We start from the raw sequence: 21733 nt of genomic DNA, 5'->3' as shown, positions 1-21733 counted from the left end.
ATCAGGAAAAAAAATTGTGGCAGTCAGTAACGGTTACTATTTTAGACGAAGCAGAGGGAAAAAAATATGGAATCACTCAATTCTGAGGAAAAAATTATGGAATCATGAAAAACAAAAGAACGCTCCAACACATCACTAGTATTTTGTTTCACCACCTCTGGCTTTTATAACAGCTTGCAGTCTCTGAGGCATGGACTTAATGAGTGACAAACAGTACTCTTCATCAATCTGGCTCCAACTTTCTCTGATTGCTGTTGCCAGATCTGCTTTGCAGGTTGGAGCCTTGTCATGGACCATTTTCTTCAACTTCCACCAAAGATTTTCAATTGGATTAAGATCCGGACTATTTGCAGGCCATGACATTGACCCTATGTGTCTTTTTGCAAGGAATGTTTTCACAGTTTTTGCTCTATGGCAAGATGCATTATCATCTTGAAAAATGATTTCATCACCCCCAAACATCCTTTCAATTGATGGGATAAGAAATGAGTCCAAAATGTCAACGTAAACTTGTGCATTTATTGATGATGTAATGACAGCCATCTCCCCGGTGCCTTTACCTGACATGCAGCCCCATATCATCAATGACTGTGGAAATGTACATGTTCTCTTCAGGCAGTCATCTTTATAAATCTCATTGGAACAGCACCAAACAAAATTTCCAGCATCATCACCTTGCCCAATGCAGATTCTAGATTCATCACTGAATATGACTTTCATCCAGTCATCCACAGTCCACGATTGCTTTTCCTTAGCCCATTGTAACCTTGTTTTTTTCTGTTTAGGTGTTAATGATGGCTTTTGTTTAGCTGTATGCTTTTCTGTATGTAAATCCCATTTCCTTTAGGCGGTTTCTTACAGTTCGGTCACAGATGTTGACTCCAGTTTCCTCCCATTCGTTCCTCATGTGTTTTGTTGTGCATTTTCGATTTTTGAGACATATTGCTATAAGTTTTCTGTCTTGACGCTTTGATGTTTGCCTTTAACAACCTTCCCATGTTGTTTGTATTTGGTCCAGAGTTTAGACACACCTGACTGTGAACAACCAACATCTTTTGCAACATTGTGTGATGATTTACCCTCTTTTAAGAGTTTGATAATCCTCTCTTTTGTTTCAATTGACATCTCTCGTGTTGGAGCCATGATTCATGTCAGTCCACTTGGTGCAACAGCTCTCCAAGGTGTGATCACTCCTTTTTAGATGCAGACTAACGAGCAGATCTGATTTGATGCAGGTGTTAGTTTTGGGGATGAAAATTTACAGGGTGATTCCATAATTTATTCCTCAGAATTGAGTGAGTCCATATTTTTTTCCCTCTGCTTGGTCTAAAAAAGTAACCGTTAATGACTGCCACAATTTTTTTTCTTGATTTCTTGTAGTGTTTCTTAAAGCCAGAAAGTTGCCATTTGAAATGACTTTAGTTTTGTGTCATGTCTGTGATCTGCTTTTTTTCTACAAAATTAAACAACTGAATGAACATCCTCCGAGGCCGGGTGATTCCATAATTTTTGCCAGGGGTTGTATTTGACGGCCACTCACCCACTTAGGTGCACAAGCCAGTTCACTCTCGAGTGCTGGTCCCAAGCCGTCTTTAGTATAACGGAAGTGAGGGGATGGATACAGGGTTCCTGCGCAGTTTGGAATTTGATTTTAGTAATTTCCAGGTCTGGATAAGTATGGAAAAAGGAAATTAGAGTATGGAGAAGTATTTGTGTTTCTAGACTTTTGCCACTACATTGTACATTGAAATGTAGCCTAAAATTCAGATAAAATGTTTAAATCAGATAATTTTGTTGTTGTATTTAGTCGAGCAAAGACATACAGCACTGTGATTTGGTTCTGTGTTGAATTAGTGGAGGTGGTCTATTAGGTCCCCAACATTGGTGGGCACAGTTCCGCTAACTGCTAATTAGCGAAGATAACATTTTTGTTAGTGGATAAGCTTTTCAGCTCACTTCAAAAACCAGTAGCGGACTAATCAGCTTCCACTAAATTTAGTTCAGTTAATTTTCAGTCCGCTAATGTTTTTTTTGTTTTGTTTTGTTTTTTGTTTTTTTTTGCTGGCATAGATAGTAAAGCCATGTGTTCAAAAACATTTGTATACCTTAAAATTATAGGTGTTAGTTCCTGTCTGTTACATGTTTTGCAGCAGTCAGGCAGCTGTGAGGAGCTGAGTTCAACTCTACCCCAGCAGAACAGGCCTGGCTGCGAGGCTGCTACAAAGAAGAAAAAAAAAGTAATTTACATTAACAGAAACAGATGCAATAAGACATTATGGGAAAATGAGCCTCCTCTGATCACTGGTTGGTTGGTTTATTTGTAAAAACCAACACACAAGTTACTGTAACGTGTGTGTTGGTTTTTACAAATGAATGTGTATTTGTAAATATGTCATTTTTTTAATTTGTTAAAAAAAGGCATTTGCAAAACTGAAAATTCTATTTAAGTGTGTGATTCTGAAAAAAGCGACAGTGTGACCATCCAGTAGATGGTCAAAATGCATAGAACACTGCCATCTACTGGATGGTAGTATGAATAGCAGCGAACAATCGCATGGTCACTTTTTCAGAATCACACACTTAAAGTTTTGCAAATGCCTTTTTTTCCACACTGAAGTGGCGTCCAAATGCTCCCGTGAACGTGAGCTTGCGATATTACTCCAGTAAACAACAGACCAAAGTAAAATGGCTCCCATTGGCAAAGCTCCCACATTGTAGAAAAGAAAAGTTTTACAGTAACGTTACAGTAGTAGAAGAAACGGTGAACACAAAAAAAAAGGTTCATGCTAGCAAAAGTCCTGCGTCGTGAAGGGAACAGCTTTATCTTTGGAAGACAAGGTGAAAGTCATTCGTTTGAATGAAAAGCAAAAGGTTCCAGAAAGTTAGCTGCTGATTTCAGTTTTGTTAAAACGCAAATCCAAAACATTACCAAGAACAAAGATTTGATCCTGGCACAGTGGTAAGGTGGTGAAAATGCTGATCGCAAAATTGTGAAGGCAAGATGCTGTTTGCGTAGTTTTGCCCAGCCAGAGGTAAAAATATTCCTTTGACAGGAAAACTTATCCAGGACAAAGCAACACTGATTTCTTTGGAGTTGGGGTGTGTTGATTTCAGTGCAAGCAACGGTTGGCTTCACTGTTTTCAAGCCAGGCACAACATAAAATGTTCAGTGGTGAGGCTGCTGACGTGGATGAAAAAGTGGTTGATGACTGGTCAAAACAGTTGAGAGATGTCTGTGCTGGTTATGAAGATGACATTTTCAACTGCTGTGAAACAGGGTTGTTTTTCAGGACTCTTCCATCCAAGTTGTTATTTATCAGAGATGACATTTGCAAAGGTGGAAAACTGGCAAAAGAAAGGACCACTGTTCTGTTGGCAGCAAGTGCCAATGGGGAGAAACTTCAGCCATTGATGATTGGCAAGTTGAAAAATACTCAGTTTCAAGGGCTGCCATCACACATCACTCTGAATCGCATATGAGTCCAACCACAAAGCATGAATTTGTTTCATTGTTGGCACTTTAAAGGATTCTTGTGCTGTGGTGTTTTGGACTGAGAATGGGTTAAAGATTTTACATGCTTAACTGTTTCGTTAAGCACATTTTTTTCACGTTTGCACAATTTTGTTTCTTTGTCACTTTAAAGGATACAGTATGTACACTGTATACTGTAATTCTTGTGCTATGATGTTTTGGACTGAGTCTGAGCGGAAGACATGGTTTGTCTCTGAGTGTAGTCAATAAATCTGATCTGTTTTTCCCCATACAGTACTTCATGCTTATACAAATACAGTACAGTATGTTATCAAGTAAACATGCTGGATTTTGTCTCCCCCTCTACAAAGGCCACCCCTCTAATGTGGCCACTTTTACTCTGCAGTACAGGTGGCCTTAATAATGGGGGACCACCGTACTGTGCAATTTTGCTTTCCTACATTTTGTACCATTGCATGGTAGAGAAGCTTGAATCTTCGACTGGACTGGGTTGCTTGACGCAAGGACATTTCGCTTCAAATCGCAGAAGCTTCCTCAGCTAAAATTCTTACTCTGGAAGTCTGACTTCTGTCTGACTCTTGTAGAGACGAATGAACAGAAGCCAACAAAAGCTGGAGTTTTAAACCTAACCAGACCCCTCCTACTGAGAGGCAGACTGCTATAGGCTAGTGACTAAACAATAGCTCTAATTAGCAACTATTGTGCTCTAATTAGCACTCTCCTAATGACAGGACAGCTGTCCCTCCTAATGATGGGATGGATGCCTTTCTTGATGGCTCCCTTGATGACTCTCCTGATGAGGTGAATGACTCATTACCATGAACAAAAGACTGAAACTCCTTTGACCTGAGTACCCCATTGTAAACAGGGGACAAAGCGTGTCTCAGACCCCCTCCCCGGTTAAGGCTGGGATTCAAACGTTTCACAAAGAATGCCTCCTTGACCCCTCTCTCAAACCATTTCTTCTCTCTGGCTAATATTTTACCATTGCATGCCGTAACCACTGCATTCTCATGCTAGTGGCGATGGTGCTTAACTTAAAATCAAACATGGCGTGCTTGTTTTGGTGACAGATGATGATTGTAATACAAATAACTAATCCACTACACCATAAGCCATCTGGAGGCATTTGCAGTATTTGCTGGGACATCTCTAGCTGAAGTAGAAACTCTGTTGGATGAAGAGCGCGAAAAATTTCTGTCTCGATTTTCCTCTGGACTGAGGGAACTAGACGCCAGTCTATACACGAAGAAGTCAATGCACAGCATTGAGTACAGACTACATTATCAGGATAGTTTTTGAACTATCTGACTGTTTTTGCAAGTTGACTTGATTTTGGATTGGACTGCTGTTTTAATGTCCATGTTGGACTGTTTGGAACCTCTTGACCTTGAAGGACCAGTGACACACACCAAAATGTAAGTCACTTTTCTCTTATATTAAATGACACGGATATCCTGTTTGTGATATTCATGGACAGGATATCGAGGTGTAGTCGGGGGAGGAGGGTTTCCGGTCTGGTGGGCTCAGGGTCTCATCACTGCTTTTTGCAGATGATGTGGTCATGTTGGCTTCATCGGCCGGTGACCTCCAACACTCACTGGATCGGTTCGCAGCCAAGTGTGAAGCGGTTGGGATGAGGATCAGTACCTCTAAATCTGAGGCCATGGTTCTCAGCAGGAAACCGGTGGATTGCCTACTCCAGATAGGGAATACGCCCTTGCCTCAAGTGAAGGAGTTCAAGTACCTCGGGGTCTTGTTCACGAGTGAGGGGACAGTGGAGCGTGAGATTGGCCGGAGAATCGGTGCAGCAGGGGCGATGTTGCATTCACTCTACCATACTGTTGTGATGAAAAGGAAGCTGAGCCAAAAGACCAAGCTCTCAATCTACTGGTCAGTCTTCGTTCCTACTCTCACCTATGGTCATGAGGGTTGGGTCATTACCGAATGAACTAGATTGCAGGTACAAGCGGCCGAAATGGGCTTCCTCAGGAGGGTTGCTGGTGTCTCTCTTAGAGATAGGGTGAGAAGTTTGGTCATCTGTGGGGAGCTCGGAGTAGAGTCGCTGTTCCTTTGTGTTGAAAGGAGCCAGCTGAGGTGTTTCAGGCATCTGGTAAGGATGCCCCCTGGGCGCCTCCCTAGGGAGGTGTTTCAGGCACGTCCATCTGGGAGGAGACCCCGGGGAAGACCTAGGACTAGGTGGAGAGATTATATCTCCACACTGGCCTGGGAATGCCTCGGGATCTCCCAGTCAGAGGTGGTCAATGTGGCCCGGGAAAGGGAAGTTTTGGGGTCCCCTGCTGGAGCTGTTGCCCCACGGCCCGAACCCGAATAAGCGATTGAAGATGAGTGAGTGATGACACAGATCTGTTTTAGGCATTATATAAAGCAAATAATGATTTTTTTTTATTTATTAGTGCAATGGAAAGAATATTTCATTCGGTGAAAGATTGAATGTTCCATTCAGTGAGGTGCAGCTGAGCAAAAAAAAAAAAAAAAAATTCATGTTGTAGTATGAGTGTTGAGTAGAATTTTGATGAGGAAAAAAATTAATTTACGCCATTTTGGAATATGACTAAAATAACAAAATGTGGAAAAAGTGAAGCACTGTGAATACTTTAGGGATGCACTGTATAGGGAAACTGATGTTGAGGAAGGCCAAAGAGGAGGTCTGTGGATGTGCTGAGTGTTGATATGTAGGTGACTGGTGTGACAGAGGAACATGCAGTGGACAGATGAGTTTTGAGATGACAATCTGCTATGGTGACCCATAACAGAAGCGTCACAAGAAGACGATGACCTATTATTTGGCAGCCAGCTGTAAGCTATTATTGGAATGCATATAAAAAAAAAATCAGTCCAAGATGAAGTGCTTGTGGGTGAGTGTTTTCCATTTGTGTTTATTCTGTGTAACCACCAGGTGTTGTTGTGTGGGCCCATTGGACCTAAACTTCATGAGATGCTGAATGATCAGATTGTTGTACCCCCAGATTCTCTTCAGGAGACAGATGAATATCATCTCATCCTGGAGTATAAAGCAGGTAAAGATGCAAAGGACGGGAAATCTATATTTTCCTTGAAGCCTGTTCTAAAGTCAGAATCATCTGTGTATTTTTGTCAGATTGATCTGTATCAATTTATTTTTGTTCATTTTTTTGGTCACACATTGCATCTGAAATATCCTGTGCTGGTGAGAATGCACGACGCTGCGAGACGTCAAGGCAGGGATGGCCCATCAATGACTTTTGTTCACAATGCCGAAGTATACAAACAGCGGTTTGGAAAGCTTTTCATTTATTTCTCTGAATGATGACAATGAAACAATCCAAATTGATGAGACTTTGAGAGTAGAGAACCCAGGCGGTGTTCAGCCTTACATGTTCGAGTCAGAATAGTCAGAAGGAGAAGATTCAGACGATGAATTGGACAAAAACAATGACAGTGACCATAGTGGGGAAGCCAGGGACTTGTAAGATCTGTATTGGTCAGTAAATTGGTTGTGTAAATCATTAATGCTGTTTTCCCAACCATCGTTTTCAGTCAGTATCGCTGTGGACCTCAGGGCCTTGAAGTTTCATGTTGAAATAGCTGTATGGCCAAATGAATCATCTGGCAGACTGCATCTACAATATATGTCCAAAACGATGTTACTGTTTCATAGGTAAATAACACACATCCTTGAAATAAAATATCCTTTCCTGATTATGCGGGGACATTATGACCGATGGCCATATTGACTAATTTTCTTATATACGTCTGTCAGAATGGATCAGTTTGCTGCTATATAGCCATTCCCATCACATGTCACTGTAAACAACAGAGAAGGGGAGTGAGACAGATAAGACAGGTAGACCCCCAAAGGCCATTTATCTACTATACAGCATATCCATTTGCACATGTTCCGAATGATGACGACAAACCTGAAAGGCTTCCTGTTTCCTCATGGCTGAAGTCATTTCTGTCAGGTCTGCACTCCCGCTTTTGTCCAGTGTTGCGCATGTATCTTCAAGCTAAATGCCGGAGGTGGCGTCCTTCAGGAACTTGGCTAGTCCCATGTTCTACTTGTTTATGTAGCTGTCCTCAGAGAAATGGCAACTACATATGGTACAGCTCTTTTGTGGGACCATCCCAGTCCTTTTGCTTCCTCCTTGACAAATTGTGCCCATGCATCTTGTAACTTCTTCTCTGCGAGCAATTTGTAAAGGCACCTCCAGTTTCAGGCTCATCTCCTAATACAGACTCCACATACCTTGGTGATTCAAAATACCTGAATTGTTACTTCATATAAGCCACGTGAAGAGCAGAACAGTGGAGAACAAATGTAAACACAAACCAGTGTCCTGAGTTTGCTATATGGCGGACTGTTAATCCAGCCAATCTGCTCTCTGTTATGATGTCACACACTTACCGACCTACGTTGCACCTGACTGCCCATAACCGTAGAGCGAACGGTAACTTTAAATGCTTGAAGTGACCACTTGCAGCCATTTATGACTTATTCACAATAGTTTGTTGATTTGTCTATTTGAATGCATGTGGCCTTTAAATATTCATGAAATATGGCACCATGCTTGTCTGTCTGTAGGTGAGCAGTGGGGTTCAAGTCACGCACCTCAAGCCAGTCGCTTCATCTTATCTCATGATGTATCCAACGGTGAGATGAGCTCACTGGAGACATTTATGGCTGCACTGGATGACTTCCAGCCCGACCTGGTAGTTCTGTCTGGGCTCCACATGATGGAAGGACAAGGGAGACAGCTGTGGGAGGAGCGTCTGAAAGATGTGCGTGTGAATGTGGTTTCTGTGATTTCTCTGTTTGGGATTTTTACCAGTGTTAGTCATATTTTAAACACTACCAGTGCTGGCACCAATTACTATTTTTTAATTAAATGAAGTACAACACAAAGGCCAAATACATTAAAGGGAAATTATGTGATTTTTTTTTTTTTTTTTTTTTTTTTATCCTGAGCTCTATTTTTTTAATGTTTTGGGTTTGATCCTTCACGAAGGACAACTATTTCAATCATAGCAATACTAATTTGGTATGCAAACATCATGGGCTAAATGACTGCTGTTTGCGGACGATGTGGTTCTGTTGGCTTCATCAAATCAGGACCTTCAGCGTGCACTGGGGCAGTTTGCAGCCGAGTGTGAAGCGTCCGGGATGAAAATCAGCACCTCCAAATCCGAGGCCATGGTTCTCGACTGGAAAAAGGTGCTTTGCCCTCTTCAGGCCGGTGGAGTGTCCTTGCCTCAAGTGGAGGAGTTTAAGTATCTCAGGGTCTTGTTCACACAGAGACGGATGGAGCGTGAGATCGACAGATGGATCAGTGCAGCATCTGCAGTGATGCGGTCGCTGTATCGGACCGTCACGGTGAAGAGAGAGCTGAGTAGGGGGGCAAAGCTCTCGATTTACCGATCGATCTACGTTCTGATCCTCACCTATGGTCATGAGATTTGGCTCATGACCGAAAGAACGAGATCGCGAGTACAAGCGGCCAAGATGAGTTTCCTCCGCAGGGTGGCTGGGCGCTCCCTTAGAGATAGGGTGAGGAGCTCGGTCACTCGGGAGGAGCTCGGAGTCGAGCCGCTGCTCCTCCATGTCGAAAGGAGCCAGTTGAGGTGGCTCGGGCATCTTTTCCGGATGCCCCCTGGACGCCTCGCTGGAGAGGTGTTCTGGGCACGTCCCATCTGGAGGAGGCCCCGGGGAAGACCCAGGACATGCTGGAGGGACTACGTCTCTCGGCTGGCTTGGGAACGCCGTGGGGTTCCCCCAGAGGAGCTGGGGGAGGTGTGTGTGGATCGGGAGGTCTGGGCGGCTTTGCTTGAGCTGCTGCCCCCGCGACCTGACTCTGGATAAGTGGAAGAAAATGGATGGATGGATGTAATTTTATGGGGTATGCTAAAAACACACAGTAAACCACTTGTCTCCAATGAGCAGGTGAAAATGACAATAGAAGTGTCGTGTTTCAAAACAACTATTATACAGTTAGCCTCTTACCTTAGCCTTGTGCCTGTTCAGAAGCTCCAGTCTCCACTGAGTCATTACAAGTTGATGATGTTCTCCTTTGAACAGCAATGAACATATCACATCTTCAGCTGTGACAAGAAACTGTTTATTCTGATTGCTCCTATTTTTAGCTCGCCCTGTACAATTACATTATGCATCCTTTTAGCCCGTGATGGTGTTTTGGTTATAAATCAGTGCTGCACTCATTTAAAATCATATTTGTACCAAGTGAAAAGATGAATCTCAGAAGCATAAAAATAGAGCCCAGGTTGAAAAATCACAGAATTCCTCTTTAAGTTTGAAATAGCTTCTGACAGTACAATTGTCAAAGTTTATAGATTTCATTTTCATTTCCTCTCAAGGTTCAACAAGTAGAAGATGTTAATTGCTCACAGAAAATGTTGCTCTGGGGCATTCATGTGTCTTTGATTGAAAGGACACTAACTTTGTCCAAGATCTTGTCTTACCGGTTGTGTTGGATTCTTCTTTGCAGGCAGTGGCAGCCATATCTGACATTCGTAAAGACATTCCCATCCATCTTGAGCTGGCAAGCATGACCGACAAGGACTACATGAACAGCATCATGCAGGAGGTACATGACAAAAGCAACATTGGATATGTTTTATGTTCCAGCCACTGCCATTAGTAACGGACTCTTGCTTGGGTTCAGTAGAGCTTGTAAAGGACACTTTCTGTGTGTTCTCTTGCGTTTTCTGCCATGGCTTCAACAAGTTATCCCCTCGAAGTATGTTCAAAGTGTAGCTTGAATGAAGTTCTTGTTGATTTTTTTAATTGTATTCAGGACCAAACTTGCTAATATTATTGATAAGATAAGAGCATGCAAACTGCCAGCAGCTGTGGTGCAAAATCACAGTCAGTGATAATTAATTATTCATAAAATGTGTATAAAAGTACACATCATTTGTCATTTTAAAAAAGCATCATAGTAAAACTCATAAATATAACCATATAAAACTAGCACAGTAAAAGTCATCAAACACCATAATAAAATCGTCAATCAATAAAAATCACCATAAAATAACACCACCACCATAAAAAACACCATAAAAATCACTGTATTCCTTTGAAGTAATAACACTTGGAGCATTTACCACATGATGAGGGATGCTGTTCCACAAAGTTACCACTAAATATAAAATATTTTCTTGAGTCATATTTGCACCTGAGAAATGTGAGAGTGACTTCTCAAACATAAATAAACTGTATTTTGGAAAAAAAAAATACGGCCTGAAAAAATTGGTCTGTGTGTGTGTATGTATATATATATATATATATATATATATACACTCAACAAAAATATAAACGCAACACTTTTGGTTTTGCTCCCATTTTGTATGAGATGAACTCAAAGATCTAAAACTTTTTCCACATACACAATATCACCATTTCCCTCAAATATTGTTCACAAACCAGTCGAAATCTGTGATAGTGAGCACTTCTCCTTTGCTGAGATAATCCATCCCACCTCACAGGTGTGCCATACCAAGATGCTGATTAGACACCATGATTAGTGCACAGGTGTGCCTTAGACTGCCCACAATAAAAGGCCACTCTGAAAGGTGCAGTTTTGTTTTATTGGGGGGGATACCAGTCAGTATCTGGTGTGACCACCATTTGCCTCATGCAGTGCAACACATCTCCTTCGCATCATCCGTGAAGAGAACACCTCTCCAACGTGCCAAACGCCAGCGAATGTGAGCATTTGCCCACTCAAATCAGTTACGACGACGAACTGGAGTCAGGTCGAGACCCCGATGAGGACGACGAGCATGCAGATGAGCTTCCCTGAGACGGTTTCTGACAGTTTGTGCAGAAATTCTTTGGTTATGCAAACCGATTGTTTCAGCAGCTGTCCGAGTGGCTGGTCTCAGACGAACTTGGAGGTGAACATGCTGGATGTGGAGGTCCTGGGCTGGTGTGGTTACACGTGGTCTGCGGTTATGAGGCTGGTTGGATGTACTGCCAAATTCTCTGAAACGCCTTTGGAGATGGCTTATGGTAGAGACATGAACATTCAATACACGAGCAACAGCTCTGGTTGACATTCCTGCTGTCAGCATGCCTATTGCACACTCCCTCAAATCTTGCGACATCTGTGGCGTTGTGCTGTGTGATAAAACTGCACCTTTCAGAGTGGCCTTTTATTGTGGGCAGTCTAAGGCACACCTGTGCACTAATCATGGTGTCTAATCAGCATCTTGGTATGGCACACCTGTGAGGTGGGATGGATTATCTCAGCAAAGGAGAAGTGCTCACTGTCACAGATTTAGACTGGTTTGTGAACAATATTTGAGGGAAATGGTGATATTGTGTATGTGGAAAAAGTTTTAGATCTTTGAGTTCATCTCATACAAAATGGGAGCAAAACCAAAAGTGTTGCGTTTATATTTTTGTTGAGTGTATATATATATACCAGTGGTGGGCACAGATAACCAAAAAATTAACTTCGATAACAGATAATCAGATAACTGAAAAGTTATCTATGATAAAGATAAAACGACAAACCGCCCAAAAATGTATCGGAAGTTACAGATAACCGATAAATTCCAGTATTGTCTCTGGTACACTTGCAACTACTAACAAGCTGATTTTGAGTTTTAACACCAGGATCGCTTCTGGAAGCATCAAAAGCAACAACAGACCCAAACAATGAGTCAGCACTTCTGTCTTTGAACATCTTGCCCCCTGCTGGAATCTCCTGTTTACTACATGGCTTCCAGCACAGAAACAAGCTGAGAGGAGCCATAAAGCTCAACTCTCTACTCAGTCACAATGCTCCAGTCAGGCGGAGGTCTTGGAAAATAAAGCAATACTGAGTTATGGTTTGGTGTATAAATAAAATGAATACTGATAGAATAACTCCATTAATGTCAGTTCTGTCATTTGTACAAAGTTAAAATATAACATATATCCAGCACAGAAGCAAGCTGAGAGGAACCATAAAGCTCAACTCTCTACTCAATCACAATGCTCCCGTCAGGCGGAGGTCTTGGAAAGTAAAGCAATGCTGAGTTATGGTTTGGTGTATAAATAAAATTAATACTGATAGAATAACTCCATTAATGTCAGTTCTGTCATTTGTACAAAGTTAAAATATAACATACATCTTTTAATGTTGAATAATGCACTAATTCTGAAGTTTTGTAACAAACAGACAGATCGCAAAGGATTCCGGGTAAAATGTGCCTCTGCTAAACACTGGTTGGTTGAGTCATTCATTATATAAACCATCATGTTAATGTGACGTGTGTCATGTGTTGGTGTTTACAGATAAATGTGCTTTTGTAAAATATTAATATTTTTTATTTGCAAAAACAGGCATTTTCAAAAAAAAAAAAAAAAAAAAAAAGCCAAGTTGTAATTAGATAACCATCTGATATAGCCGGTGTCAAAAATAAATAAAACGCTGCCATGATTTACTAGCTGGTGCCAGATGTTCAGTACTTAAGCTGGGTTTACACTCTGCGAGTTTTGGCCCTTTTTTAGTTGATTTTTTTCATTTGTGCGAGAATTTTTTGGATCGCACCGAGTTTCAGGTTAATCGTACATCCTGCATCGTTTAGTATACATGGAGTAACGAGCTGCGTTTAACATCTCACGACCACCTCTCGCATTGTGCCTGTGCAAACACCGCAGACCTGTCTTGTAATGTTTTTTTTGTTTTGTTTTTTAAACTTTGATGTCTCACATCGAGAGTTTTTGTAAATTAAGTTTGAAAAAAAAGCTTCTGTTTATGTTTTGCTTCTGGAAACATGAGTCCGACGTGTGGTTTTTGAATGTACAATGTGTGTGAGAACATAAATCGTGCGCTCTGAACTTTTACACCGCGCGGTTCTGTGGTATAGTTTTAGCTGGAACCGAGTACAGTGATTGAAAATATCAGCCCAGCTTCAGTTTGAATACTACCATGAACACTACTGGTCAGTAGATGGCAGTAGAGACCGTGAAAACTTGCCAAAACAAAATTCCAGATAATCTGTGTCTGCTGCTACTCTGCTACATTTAAGAAGCGTGGAATTTAATAAACGCAAACACAATAACGTCTATAAACCCAGAGAATATATTCACAAGAGTTTTAGGCACTAGAGTTTAATGCTGTTACCCGTGGAGCCTGATCAGTCTCAAATGCATTTTTCATGTTGTGAATGTACTGAAATTATCCTTTACCCATAATGCACCTGAACACAGCATGTGAACACTAAAACCATAAACATTAGCGCATTACTTTAAAACTAAACCATATATCTGATATTTTCACTTTATAAAACTTCAGATTTAAATAACTTGTCCGAAATGAGTTTGGTTAAAATTTGAACTATAAATTAAAAATGTATGCCTCTGGACGACTTGGGTGATATTGCCATCATATCAGTATGGGGTTAAGAGAAATGAGTTTTTTGTGTGTGTGACCAGCTCTCCTTTGCCTGCAGAGGATAGTGCGGTTTCTTCTAGAAGCAGCTCTCCTCTTTTTGCAGAGGGTAGAACTACACATTTGCTACAAAACATTTAACAGGTAGGTGTTCAACTGATTTTAAATTTTATAAGAGTTTGTAGCTGTTCAGCTTTGTTTACCACGTTACCGGTCTAAAAATTATCGGACAAAAATTTATCGGAAGATAATTAGTCTGATAATGGTTTTCAAAGTTATCTGAAAAGATAATCTGATAATGAAAACATTTATCAACAATTATCGGTTATCGGATTATCGGAACTGTGCCCACCACTGATTTATACTATGGTCAGTGAGAATTCCATGTCTAACTGGCGTGCACAAGTAGTTCGGCGAGTTAAGTCACTGTTATAATCACTCCACTCTGGTCGTCACCGTAGCAGCACGCAGATCAGCTGTGTTTTGACAGGTGAATGACAGAAACGAGATAAAACATGGATTTCCAAGTGAATTTTAATATTTTTGGCCAAAATAAAACGTTTGAGGAATGGAAAGAGGAGGAGAACAAACGAGAAGAACAGCAAAAGCAACGGGGTAAAGATTTAACATCGGACGAACTGGACAAGATTGAAGACGGGAAAGAAGAAGAGAACCTCTCTCAGTGGCCACAGAGCTCTGTGGCTGCGGTATACCCAGACCCTGCGGCGCTGTGGATTTTTCCGCAAGAAGTCTATCCTTGCAGGCTGCCAGAGCGGTCCGCATCAAAACAGTGAGCGTAGTCTCTGGACCTGTTGCCAGAATTGGCCGGAGCTCCACACAGCAGAGAAGGGGCTGGTGTGAGTGACCCACTGCGGCATTTACTGAGCCCGCAGACTCGGTAAGCGCATCGGAGGCAAAATATCTTGAGACTGGCATAAAGTCGTCCCAAATACTTACGCATTTTTATCAAATTCTCTTAAATAAATATTTGTGTGTTAGCTCACTGTGTGGGACCATGGTATAAGCAGATTAAACAACTCTAAGCCGTGCATTATACGGTTTGAATGCACTTCGCGGAGTAACACCACTCCGCTTCGCATTGTGGTGTTTTAGACTCTGCGTCGTGCATTCAAACCGTATAATGCACGGCTTCTTGTTGTTTAATCCTTTTATATAAAGAAATATTGGCTGGCATCAATCTTGGAGATCCTGATATTGTTCCAGAAGAACCACATTCTTTTGCGGAAAAACAAAACTCATTGTTAAGAACAATTCACATTTTATTTTCAGTCATAAATTATTTTGATATCACTGAGGTATCACACAGTCAATACGATGAAATATGCATCACAGTCAATACAATGCATATACATATTTCAGTCCACACAAATCAAAGAAAATATGAGAGGCATCGTGAAGGACCTGACACCTGCCTTCAGTTTCTATCAAGGTGACAAAACTGTGGAAAAATCACCAGCAAGCCCAGTGGGTTTATATATTACATGATTTAAATCAACATGAAAGTTTTATAAAATAGTATTTAGAGTAAAACAAAAAGTATCAGTATTTACAGAATTGATTGAGTTAAATTTGTAAAATCAGTATAAACACAGAAAGGTGAATATATCAATGATACACAGATGACACAATAAAACAAACACTTATTTCCATTGTGGTCCATGTGAAGCTAAAACTTGACAACACTGAGGAGCTCAATGAAACGTAAAGATTGCAAAGACATTATAATCTCATCAGTTAATGTAACTAGCAATAACTGTGTTGTGTGTGTGTGTGTGTGTATATATATATATATATATATATATATATATATATATATATATATATGAGGTCTATTAGAAAAGTATCCGACCTTATTATTTTTTTCAAAAACCATATGGATTTGAATCACATGTGATTACATCAGACATGCTTGAACCCTTGTGGGCATGCGAGAGTTTTTTCACGCCTGTCGGTTACGTCATTCGCCTGTGGGCAGTCTTTGAGTCGCCCACCCTCTTGTCGTTTTTTCATTGTTTAGGAATGGCTCAGAGACTGCTGTTTTGTTTGATCAAAATTTTTTCAAAACTGTAAGGCACTGAGTGGACACCATTCGATAAATTCAGCTGGTTTTTGGTAAAAATTTTAACGGCTGATGAGAGATTTTGGTCTGGTAGTGTCGCCGTAAGGACGGCCCACGGCGCCTGACGGCGATCTTTGCTTCGGGGCGGCAGCGTCTCACCGTTTCAAGTTGAAAACTTCCACATTTCAGGCTCTTTTGATCCAGGAAGTCGTCAGAGAACAGAGAACTTTCAGAAGATGTCGGCATGAGGAGTTTATTCGTACATTACATTGTTAACGGACATTTTGTAATGAAAGAACGTGCGGGCAGAGTCGCATGTCGGGCCGGACCCGACCGCGGGAGGTCGCGATAGGAAAAACACCTCCGTTGGAAACCTTAATGGGCAAGTTGTAACATGCCCAAGCTGTTAAACAATTTCTCAGTTACCCACTTGTTGAAAGCCATCAAAAGCCGCCTGAATTTTACAAATGGTTTTCAACACGGAGGTGTTTTTCCTGTCGCGGCGCACACAGATTTGCCGAGTCGTCACGAAAACAACTCGGCGAATTTGCGCGCACGTCTTTAATTAAAAAATGTCCTTAAACAGTGGAATGTCCGCATAAAGCCCTCATGCCGGCCTCTTCAGAATCTTCTCTGTTCTCTCACGACGTCCTGGGTGAATTAAGCCTTAAATTAGGATGTTTTCAGCTCGAAACAGGCCGACGACGGCACCTGGAAGCGCTGCACGACGTCCTGCTCTGTGGGAAGTCCTTACAGCGACAGAAACACCCCATAATCTCTCATCAGCCATTAAACTTTTCACCGAAAACCAGCTTAATTTCAAGAATAGTGTCCACTCGGATATTCCTCACAGGTCCAGAAAAAATGTTGATAAAGCAACGCGCGCCGTCTCGAGCAGCGTGTGAAACAAAGGAATTCAGCCGAGAGGACGGGACCACATCTCACTCAAGGCCTGCCCACAGGGAAATGATGTCACCGACACGCATGAAAAAACTCATGCATGCGCATGAGGGTTCAAACATGATTGGTGTAATCGCACGTCATTCAAATCCATATAGTTAAAAAAAAAACTAAAAGGGTCGGTTTATTATCTAATAGACCTCGTGTGTGCGTGTGTGTGTGTGTGTACATATATATATATATATATATATATATATACACTCAACAAAAATATCTATGAAATCCATCATAAGATGTCTAAATGGCCCATCAGGGACCGGAATGTGGGCTAAAGGGGCTGTGAATGATTTCCGGACATTGTACTGCACACATACCTCACACTCATTCAACAAACGGTCCACCGTAGCCGCCATATATGGTGACCACCAGACAGCTTTTAGTTTGTTCATACACTCAACAAAAATATAAAAGCAACACTTTTGGTTTTGCTCCCATTTTGTATGATATGAACTCAAAGATCTAAAACTTTTTCCACATACACAATATCACCATTTCCCTCAAATATTGTTCACAAACCAGTCTAAATCTGTGATAGTGAGCACTTCTCCTTTGCTGAGATAATCCATCCCACCTCACAGGTGTGCCATATCAAGATGCTGATTAGACACCATGATTAGTGCACAGGTGTGCCTTAGACTGCCCACAATCAATCAATCAATCAATCAGTTTTATTTATATAGCGCCAAATCGCAACAAACAGTTGCCCCAAGGCGCTTTATATTGTAAGGCAAGGCCATACAATAATTACGTAAAAACCCCAACGGTCAGAACGACCCCCTGTGAGCAAGCACTTGGCGACAGTGGGAAGGAAAAACTCCCTTTTAACAGGAAGAAACCTCCAGCAGAACCAGGCTCAGGGAGGGGTAGTCTTCTGCTGGGACTGGTTGGGGCTGAGGGAGAGAACCAGGAAAAAGACATGCTGTGGAGGGGAGCAGAGATCAATCACTAATGATTAAATGCAGAGTGGTGCATACAGAGCAAAAAGAGAAAGAAACACTCAGTGCATCATGGGAACCCCCCAGCAGTCTAAGTCTAAAGCAGCATAACTAAGGGATGGTTCAGTCCCCTGATCCAGCCCTAACTATAAGCTTTAGCAAAAAGGAAAGTTTTAAGCCTAATCTTAAAAGTAGAGAGGGTGTCTGTCTCCCTGATCTGAATTGGGAGCTGGTTCCACAGGAGAGGAGCCTAAAAGCTGAAGGCTCTGCCTCCCATTCTACTCTTACAAACCCTAGGAACTACAAGTAAGCCTGCAGTCTGAGAGCGAAGCGCTCTATTGGGGTGATATGGTACTATGAGGTCCCTAAGATAAGATGGGACCTGATTATTCAAAACCTTATAAGTAAGAAGAAGAATTTTAAATTCTATTCTAGAATTAACAGGAAGCCAATGAAGAGAGGCCAATATGGGTGAGATATGCTGTCTCCTTCTAGTCCCCGTTAGTACTCTAGCTGCAGCATTTTGAATTAACTGAAGGCTTTTCAGGGAACTTGTTGTGTGTTGGGGGGTGTGGCTGGATATTTTGGTGTTCTTTTCTTTTCTTTGCTCTTCAGGTGGCATGGAAACTGATTTGTCTGTGGAGAAGGTGCTGGCTGAAGAGTCCTCACCCTCATCAACATCATGTGTAGCACCTGTGACTGGTGCTCACATGCAACCTTAAAGACTTTCAGCTGAAGCAGATAATTGGATGGCGTTCTGCATTTAAGTCATGTGTGATTCAAGCAGAACTGCCGGGAACTCGACCTTGTGATGTTCGTTTGTGAGACGCTGAGGACCGCGCCTGGGTTTGACACATCGAGCCCGTGAAGCAGGGAAGGGTGAGGACACATGCTGTCAGCACACATCAAAGGTGATTAAGTGTTTGACTAATTGTTGATAGTAACTTGGTGTTTTGTTACACAGTATACTTGAATTGTGATGAGAATTGTGCAGCTTGCTTCTCACTGCTGTGGCGTGCGGATAAGTGATCCTCCACCTGTTGTGAGAAGCTGCTCTTTTGCATAAAGTTAAAAAAGATACAGACCTGAATGTGTTGCTGATAGCGTGTGTCTTTTGAAAGTTATTGTTGTAACTGCTGACTTACCTCACCTCTTCTTTGCTTCACAGAGAGTCAGTTTGTCGTGTCCACCTGGGGGGTGTTTGCCGGTGGTAGTGGGTCCAGGAGCGCCGGGCTTTGATCCTTGCGGGCGCTGGAGAGCGTACCAACAGTCACTCCACCAGAAGGACGCTATTTTTGTTTTTACACTTTTTAAGCACAGCGGGTGAAATAAATATATTGTTTTTGGAACCGCTTTTCTGGTTATTTGTAGCGCTGGGTTCCGTCTGACGCAGGTCCGCTCCTCAACCCGCGTCGACACATAACAGTAGTTCCCGGCCATTCCATAATGGACCCAGCGGCAGAAGCGGTTCCTTTTGCCGAAAAAGTTCAAGAACACTTGGAGAAAATATGGGAGCAATTACAGCATCTCGCAAACCAAATTAAACAAACAGACGCCCGTGTTACGGAGCTTGCAGCGCAAGCCGTTCCGCTTCCTGCTGCTCCAGCTGCGGCATCATCGATACTAGTGCAGATAACTCCGTCACCCAGAGATTCGGCGTCCGAACCGATTGTTTGTCGTCCGGAGCCTTTTGCGGTGATGCAATGTTCTCTGGTTTCTGCTCAGTCAGGTTGGAGCGCCGCAGCTTTACGAGGAATGTTTGTAGATGGGTTAAATGAGTCATTAAAAGACGAGCCGGCAGTCCGTGACGAGCCAAACAATTTAGATGAGCTAATATCGTTGGTGATTCGTCTAGATGATTGGATGAAGGAGCGTGGACGCGAGAGAGGACGCCCATCAGAGCGGGTTTTTTCATCTCGGGGCTTTCCCCGACACAGATCTGGGCCGCCTCTTCTTCGCCCCACTGAAGCTCCTCCGACGGGACCTCTGGCTCCTCCTGTTGACGAGCCCATGCAGCTCGGACCAGCAGAGATTACTGTATTGCCCCGACATGTAAGCGTCAAGAGAAATAATGGTGACGTATCTCCAAGTGTTCTGGGACAGGCAAAATAACACACATAAAAAAATTAAAAAAAAATCTAGCACGAGTAAATGTTTTGTTTTCTTTAAATAGGGGTTATAATTGTATGGGGAGTCAGAGGCGTATCTGGTGGAGTGATTGTTAGGCGGTTAGAAGTCTGCCTGGGCTCACTTAATTGTTAATTTTTTATGTGTTTTTAGGTATTTTCTGTTTGGGTTGTTGGGTCATTTTATTTTGTTGTTTTTTATTTCTCTACATCCCTAACCCCAACCTCACTTGCCCCAAGACCGTTTATCTTGTGGGTTGTGGGGTGGTGCAGGTTGGTCACGCTGAGCATTCTCAGAAGACCTCTGCACCTAGTGGGGTGGGTGTTAGAGGCGTTTTTCTTGGTTTGGTTAGGGCCCGGTTCCACTCCAGCCTCGGTGAGCCTTTGTACCGTTCGTCATTGGTGTTGCCGGGGTGTGGTGCAGCGGAGACTTACCTCAGTCGGAGGGGTGGGCCGATCTGTTGCCGTTCACCATTTCGGTAGTTCCGCCCCTCCCGAGAGGCTGGGGTATGGTCGAGTTGGGGCACCGGACGTATTTCCGGTTCTCTGCTGCACCTTGGGGTTGGAGCTGGGTTAGTTTTTTCCTGTTCCCTTCTCCGGCTTAATGTTTTGTGCCGTTCGCCAAAGTTGAGCCGCCGAGGGGCTCTGGGAGGGACCTGGGGTCTTTCGGGGTGCCGGGGAGGGTAACAGGGTTTACGGTCGTTTTATATCCCCCCGGGGTTGTTTTTGGTAGTCCTCCGGGGGTTGATTTTTGATTTTGTTCTGTTTCCTTCCGGGTTCCACCTCCAGGGTTGATGGGACGGTCCTCTGGGGGGGAATTGGCTTGGGGCCAACTAGCCAAGTGTGACCGGGTCTGGGGTTCCGGGGTTGTGGGGAGGGTACCTCCTGGGGTTGATGGTACGGTCCTCTGGGGTGCGCCGTTTGCTCCATGTACACCTGGGGACCTTTGTGGGATTATGGTTCTGGCTGTTCCTCCTGGAACTGGCGATGAAGGCCTTCTGGGGGGGGTTGGGCTCTGCAGGTCATTCTGGGGGGGTTGTTTGTTATTTTTCTTTTATGCATTTACGTTTGTATTGTGTTTGTGGGGCTGTGTTGGGTTTTTGCGTTTGGGAGTTTTTCTTTTCTTCCCGGGGTTTGATGGGACGGTCCCCTGGGGAGGTTTTGGGTGGGTTTTATGTTTTTTTTTTTTTCTGTGTGTTGAATTGTACTGGGGAATGTTTTGGGGCTTTTGTTGATGCCAGCCGGCCTTCCAGCTGCGGTGCCTGTCCTGCTGTCTGTGGTGGACCTTGGGAGCGTAGTGCTGTCTGCTTCCTGACGTGGACCCCGGAGGGGAGGTGCTGTTCTCGGGCCTGGTCTGTTCGGTCGCCGGGAGGCTTCCCGTTGATGGGGGGGTACTGTTGTGTGTTGGGGGGTGTGGCTGGATATTTTGGTGTTCTTTTCTTTTCTTTGCTCTTCAGGTGGCATGGAAACTGATTTGTCTGTGGAGAAGGTGCTGGCTGAAGAGTCCTCACCCTCATCAACATCATGTGTAGCACCTGTGACTGGTGCTCACATGCAACCTTAAAGACTTTCAGCTGAAGCAGATAATTGGATGGCGTTCTGCATTTAAGACATGTGTGATTCAAGCAGAACTGCCGGGAACTCGACCTTGTGATGTTCGTTTGTGAGACACTGAGGACCGCGCCTGGGTTTGACACATCGAGCCCGTGAAGCAGGGAAGGGTGAGGACACATGCTGTC

At 42.9% G+C, this 21733-nt stretch overlaps 1 protein-coding gene across 4 annotated transcripts in view; it reads left to right on the top strand.

Annotated features, from left to right (window-relative positions):
• Positions 1-21733, top strand: part of adpgk (ADP-dependent glucokinase) — a 43762-nt gene that overhangs the window by 7187 nt on the left and 14842 nt on the right. For 2 of the 4 annotated variants that reach the window (XM_034175942.1, XM_034175941.1), the window contains exons 5-8: positions 2151-2237; positions 6414-6534; positions 8079-8275; positions 9997-10095. In XM_034175942.1, the coding sequence (XP_034031833.1) occupies positions 2151-2237; positions 6414-6534; positions 8079-8275; positions 9997-10095 (504 nt within the window). The remainder of the gene's footprint in view (positions 1-2150; positions 2238-6413; positions 6535-8078; positions 8276-9996; positions 10096-21733) is intronic. The other 2 variants (XM_034175945.1, XM_034175944.1) reach the window with 1 other exon arrangement.

This window comes from Thalassophryne amazonica, chromosome 8, assembly GCF_902500255.1.
Source record: "Thalassophryne amazonica chromosome 8, fThaAma1.1, whole genome shotgun sequence".
Taxonomy (NCBI): domain Eukaryota; kingdom Metazoa; phylum Chordata; class Actinopteri; order Batrachoidiformes; family Batrachoididae; genus Thalassophryne; species Thalassophryne amazonica.
Note: the sequence above shows the minus strand (reverse complement) of the source record. Positions and strands in the feature narration are given on the sequence as shown.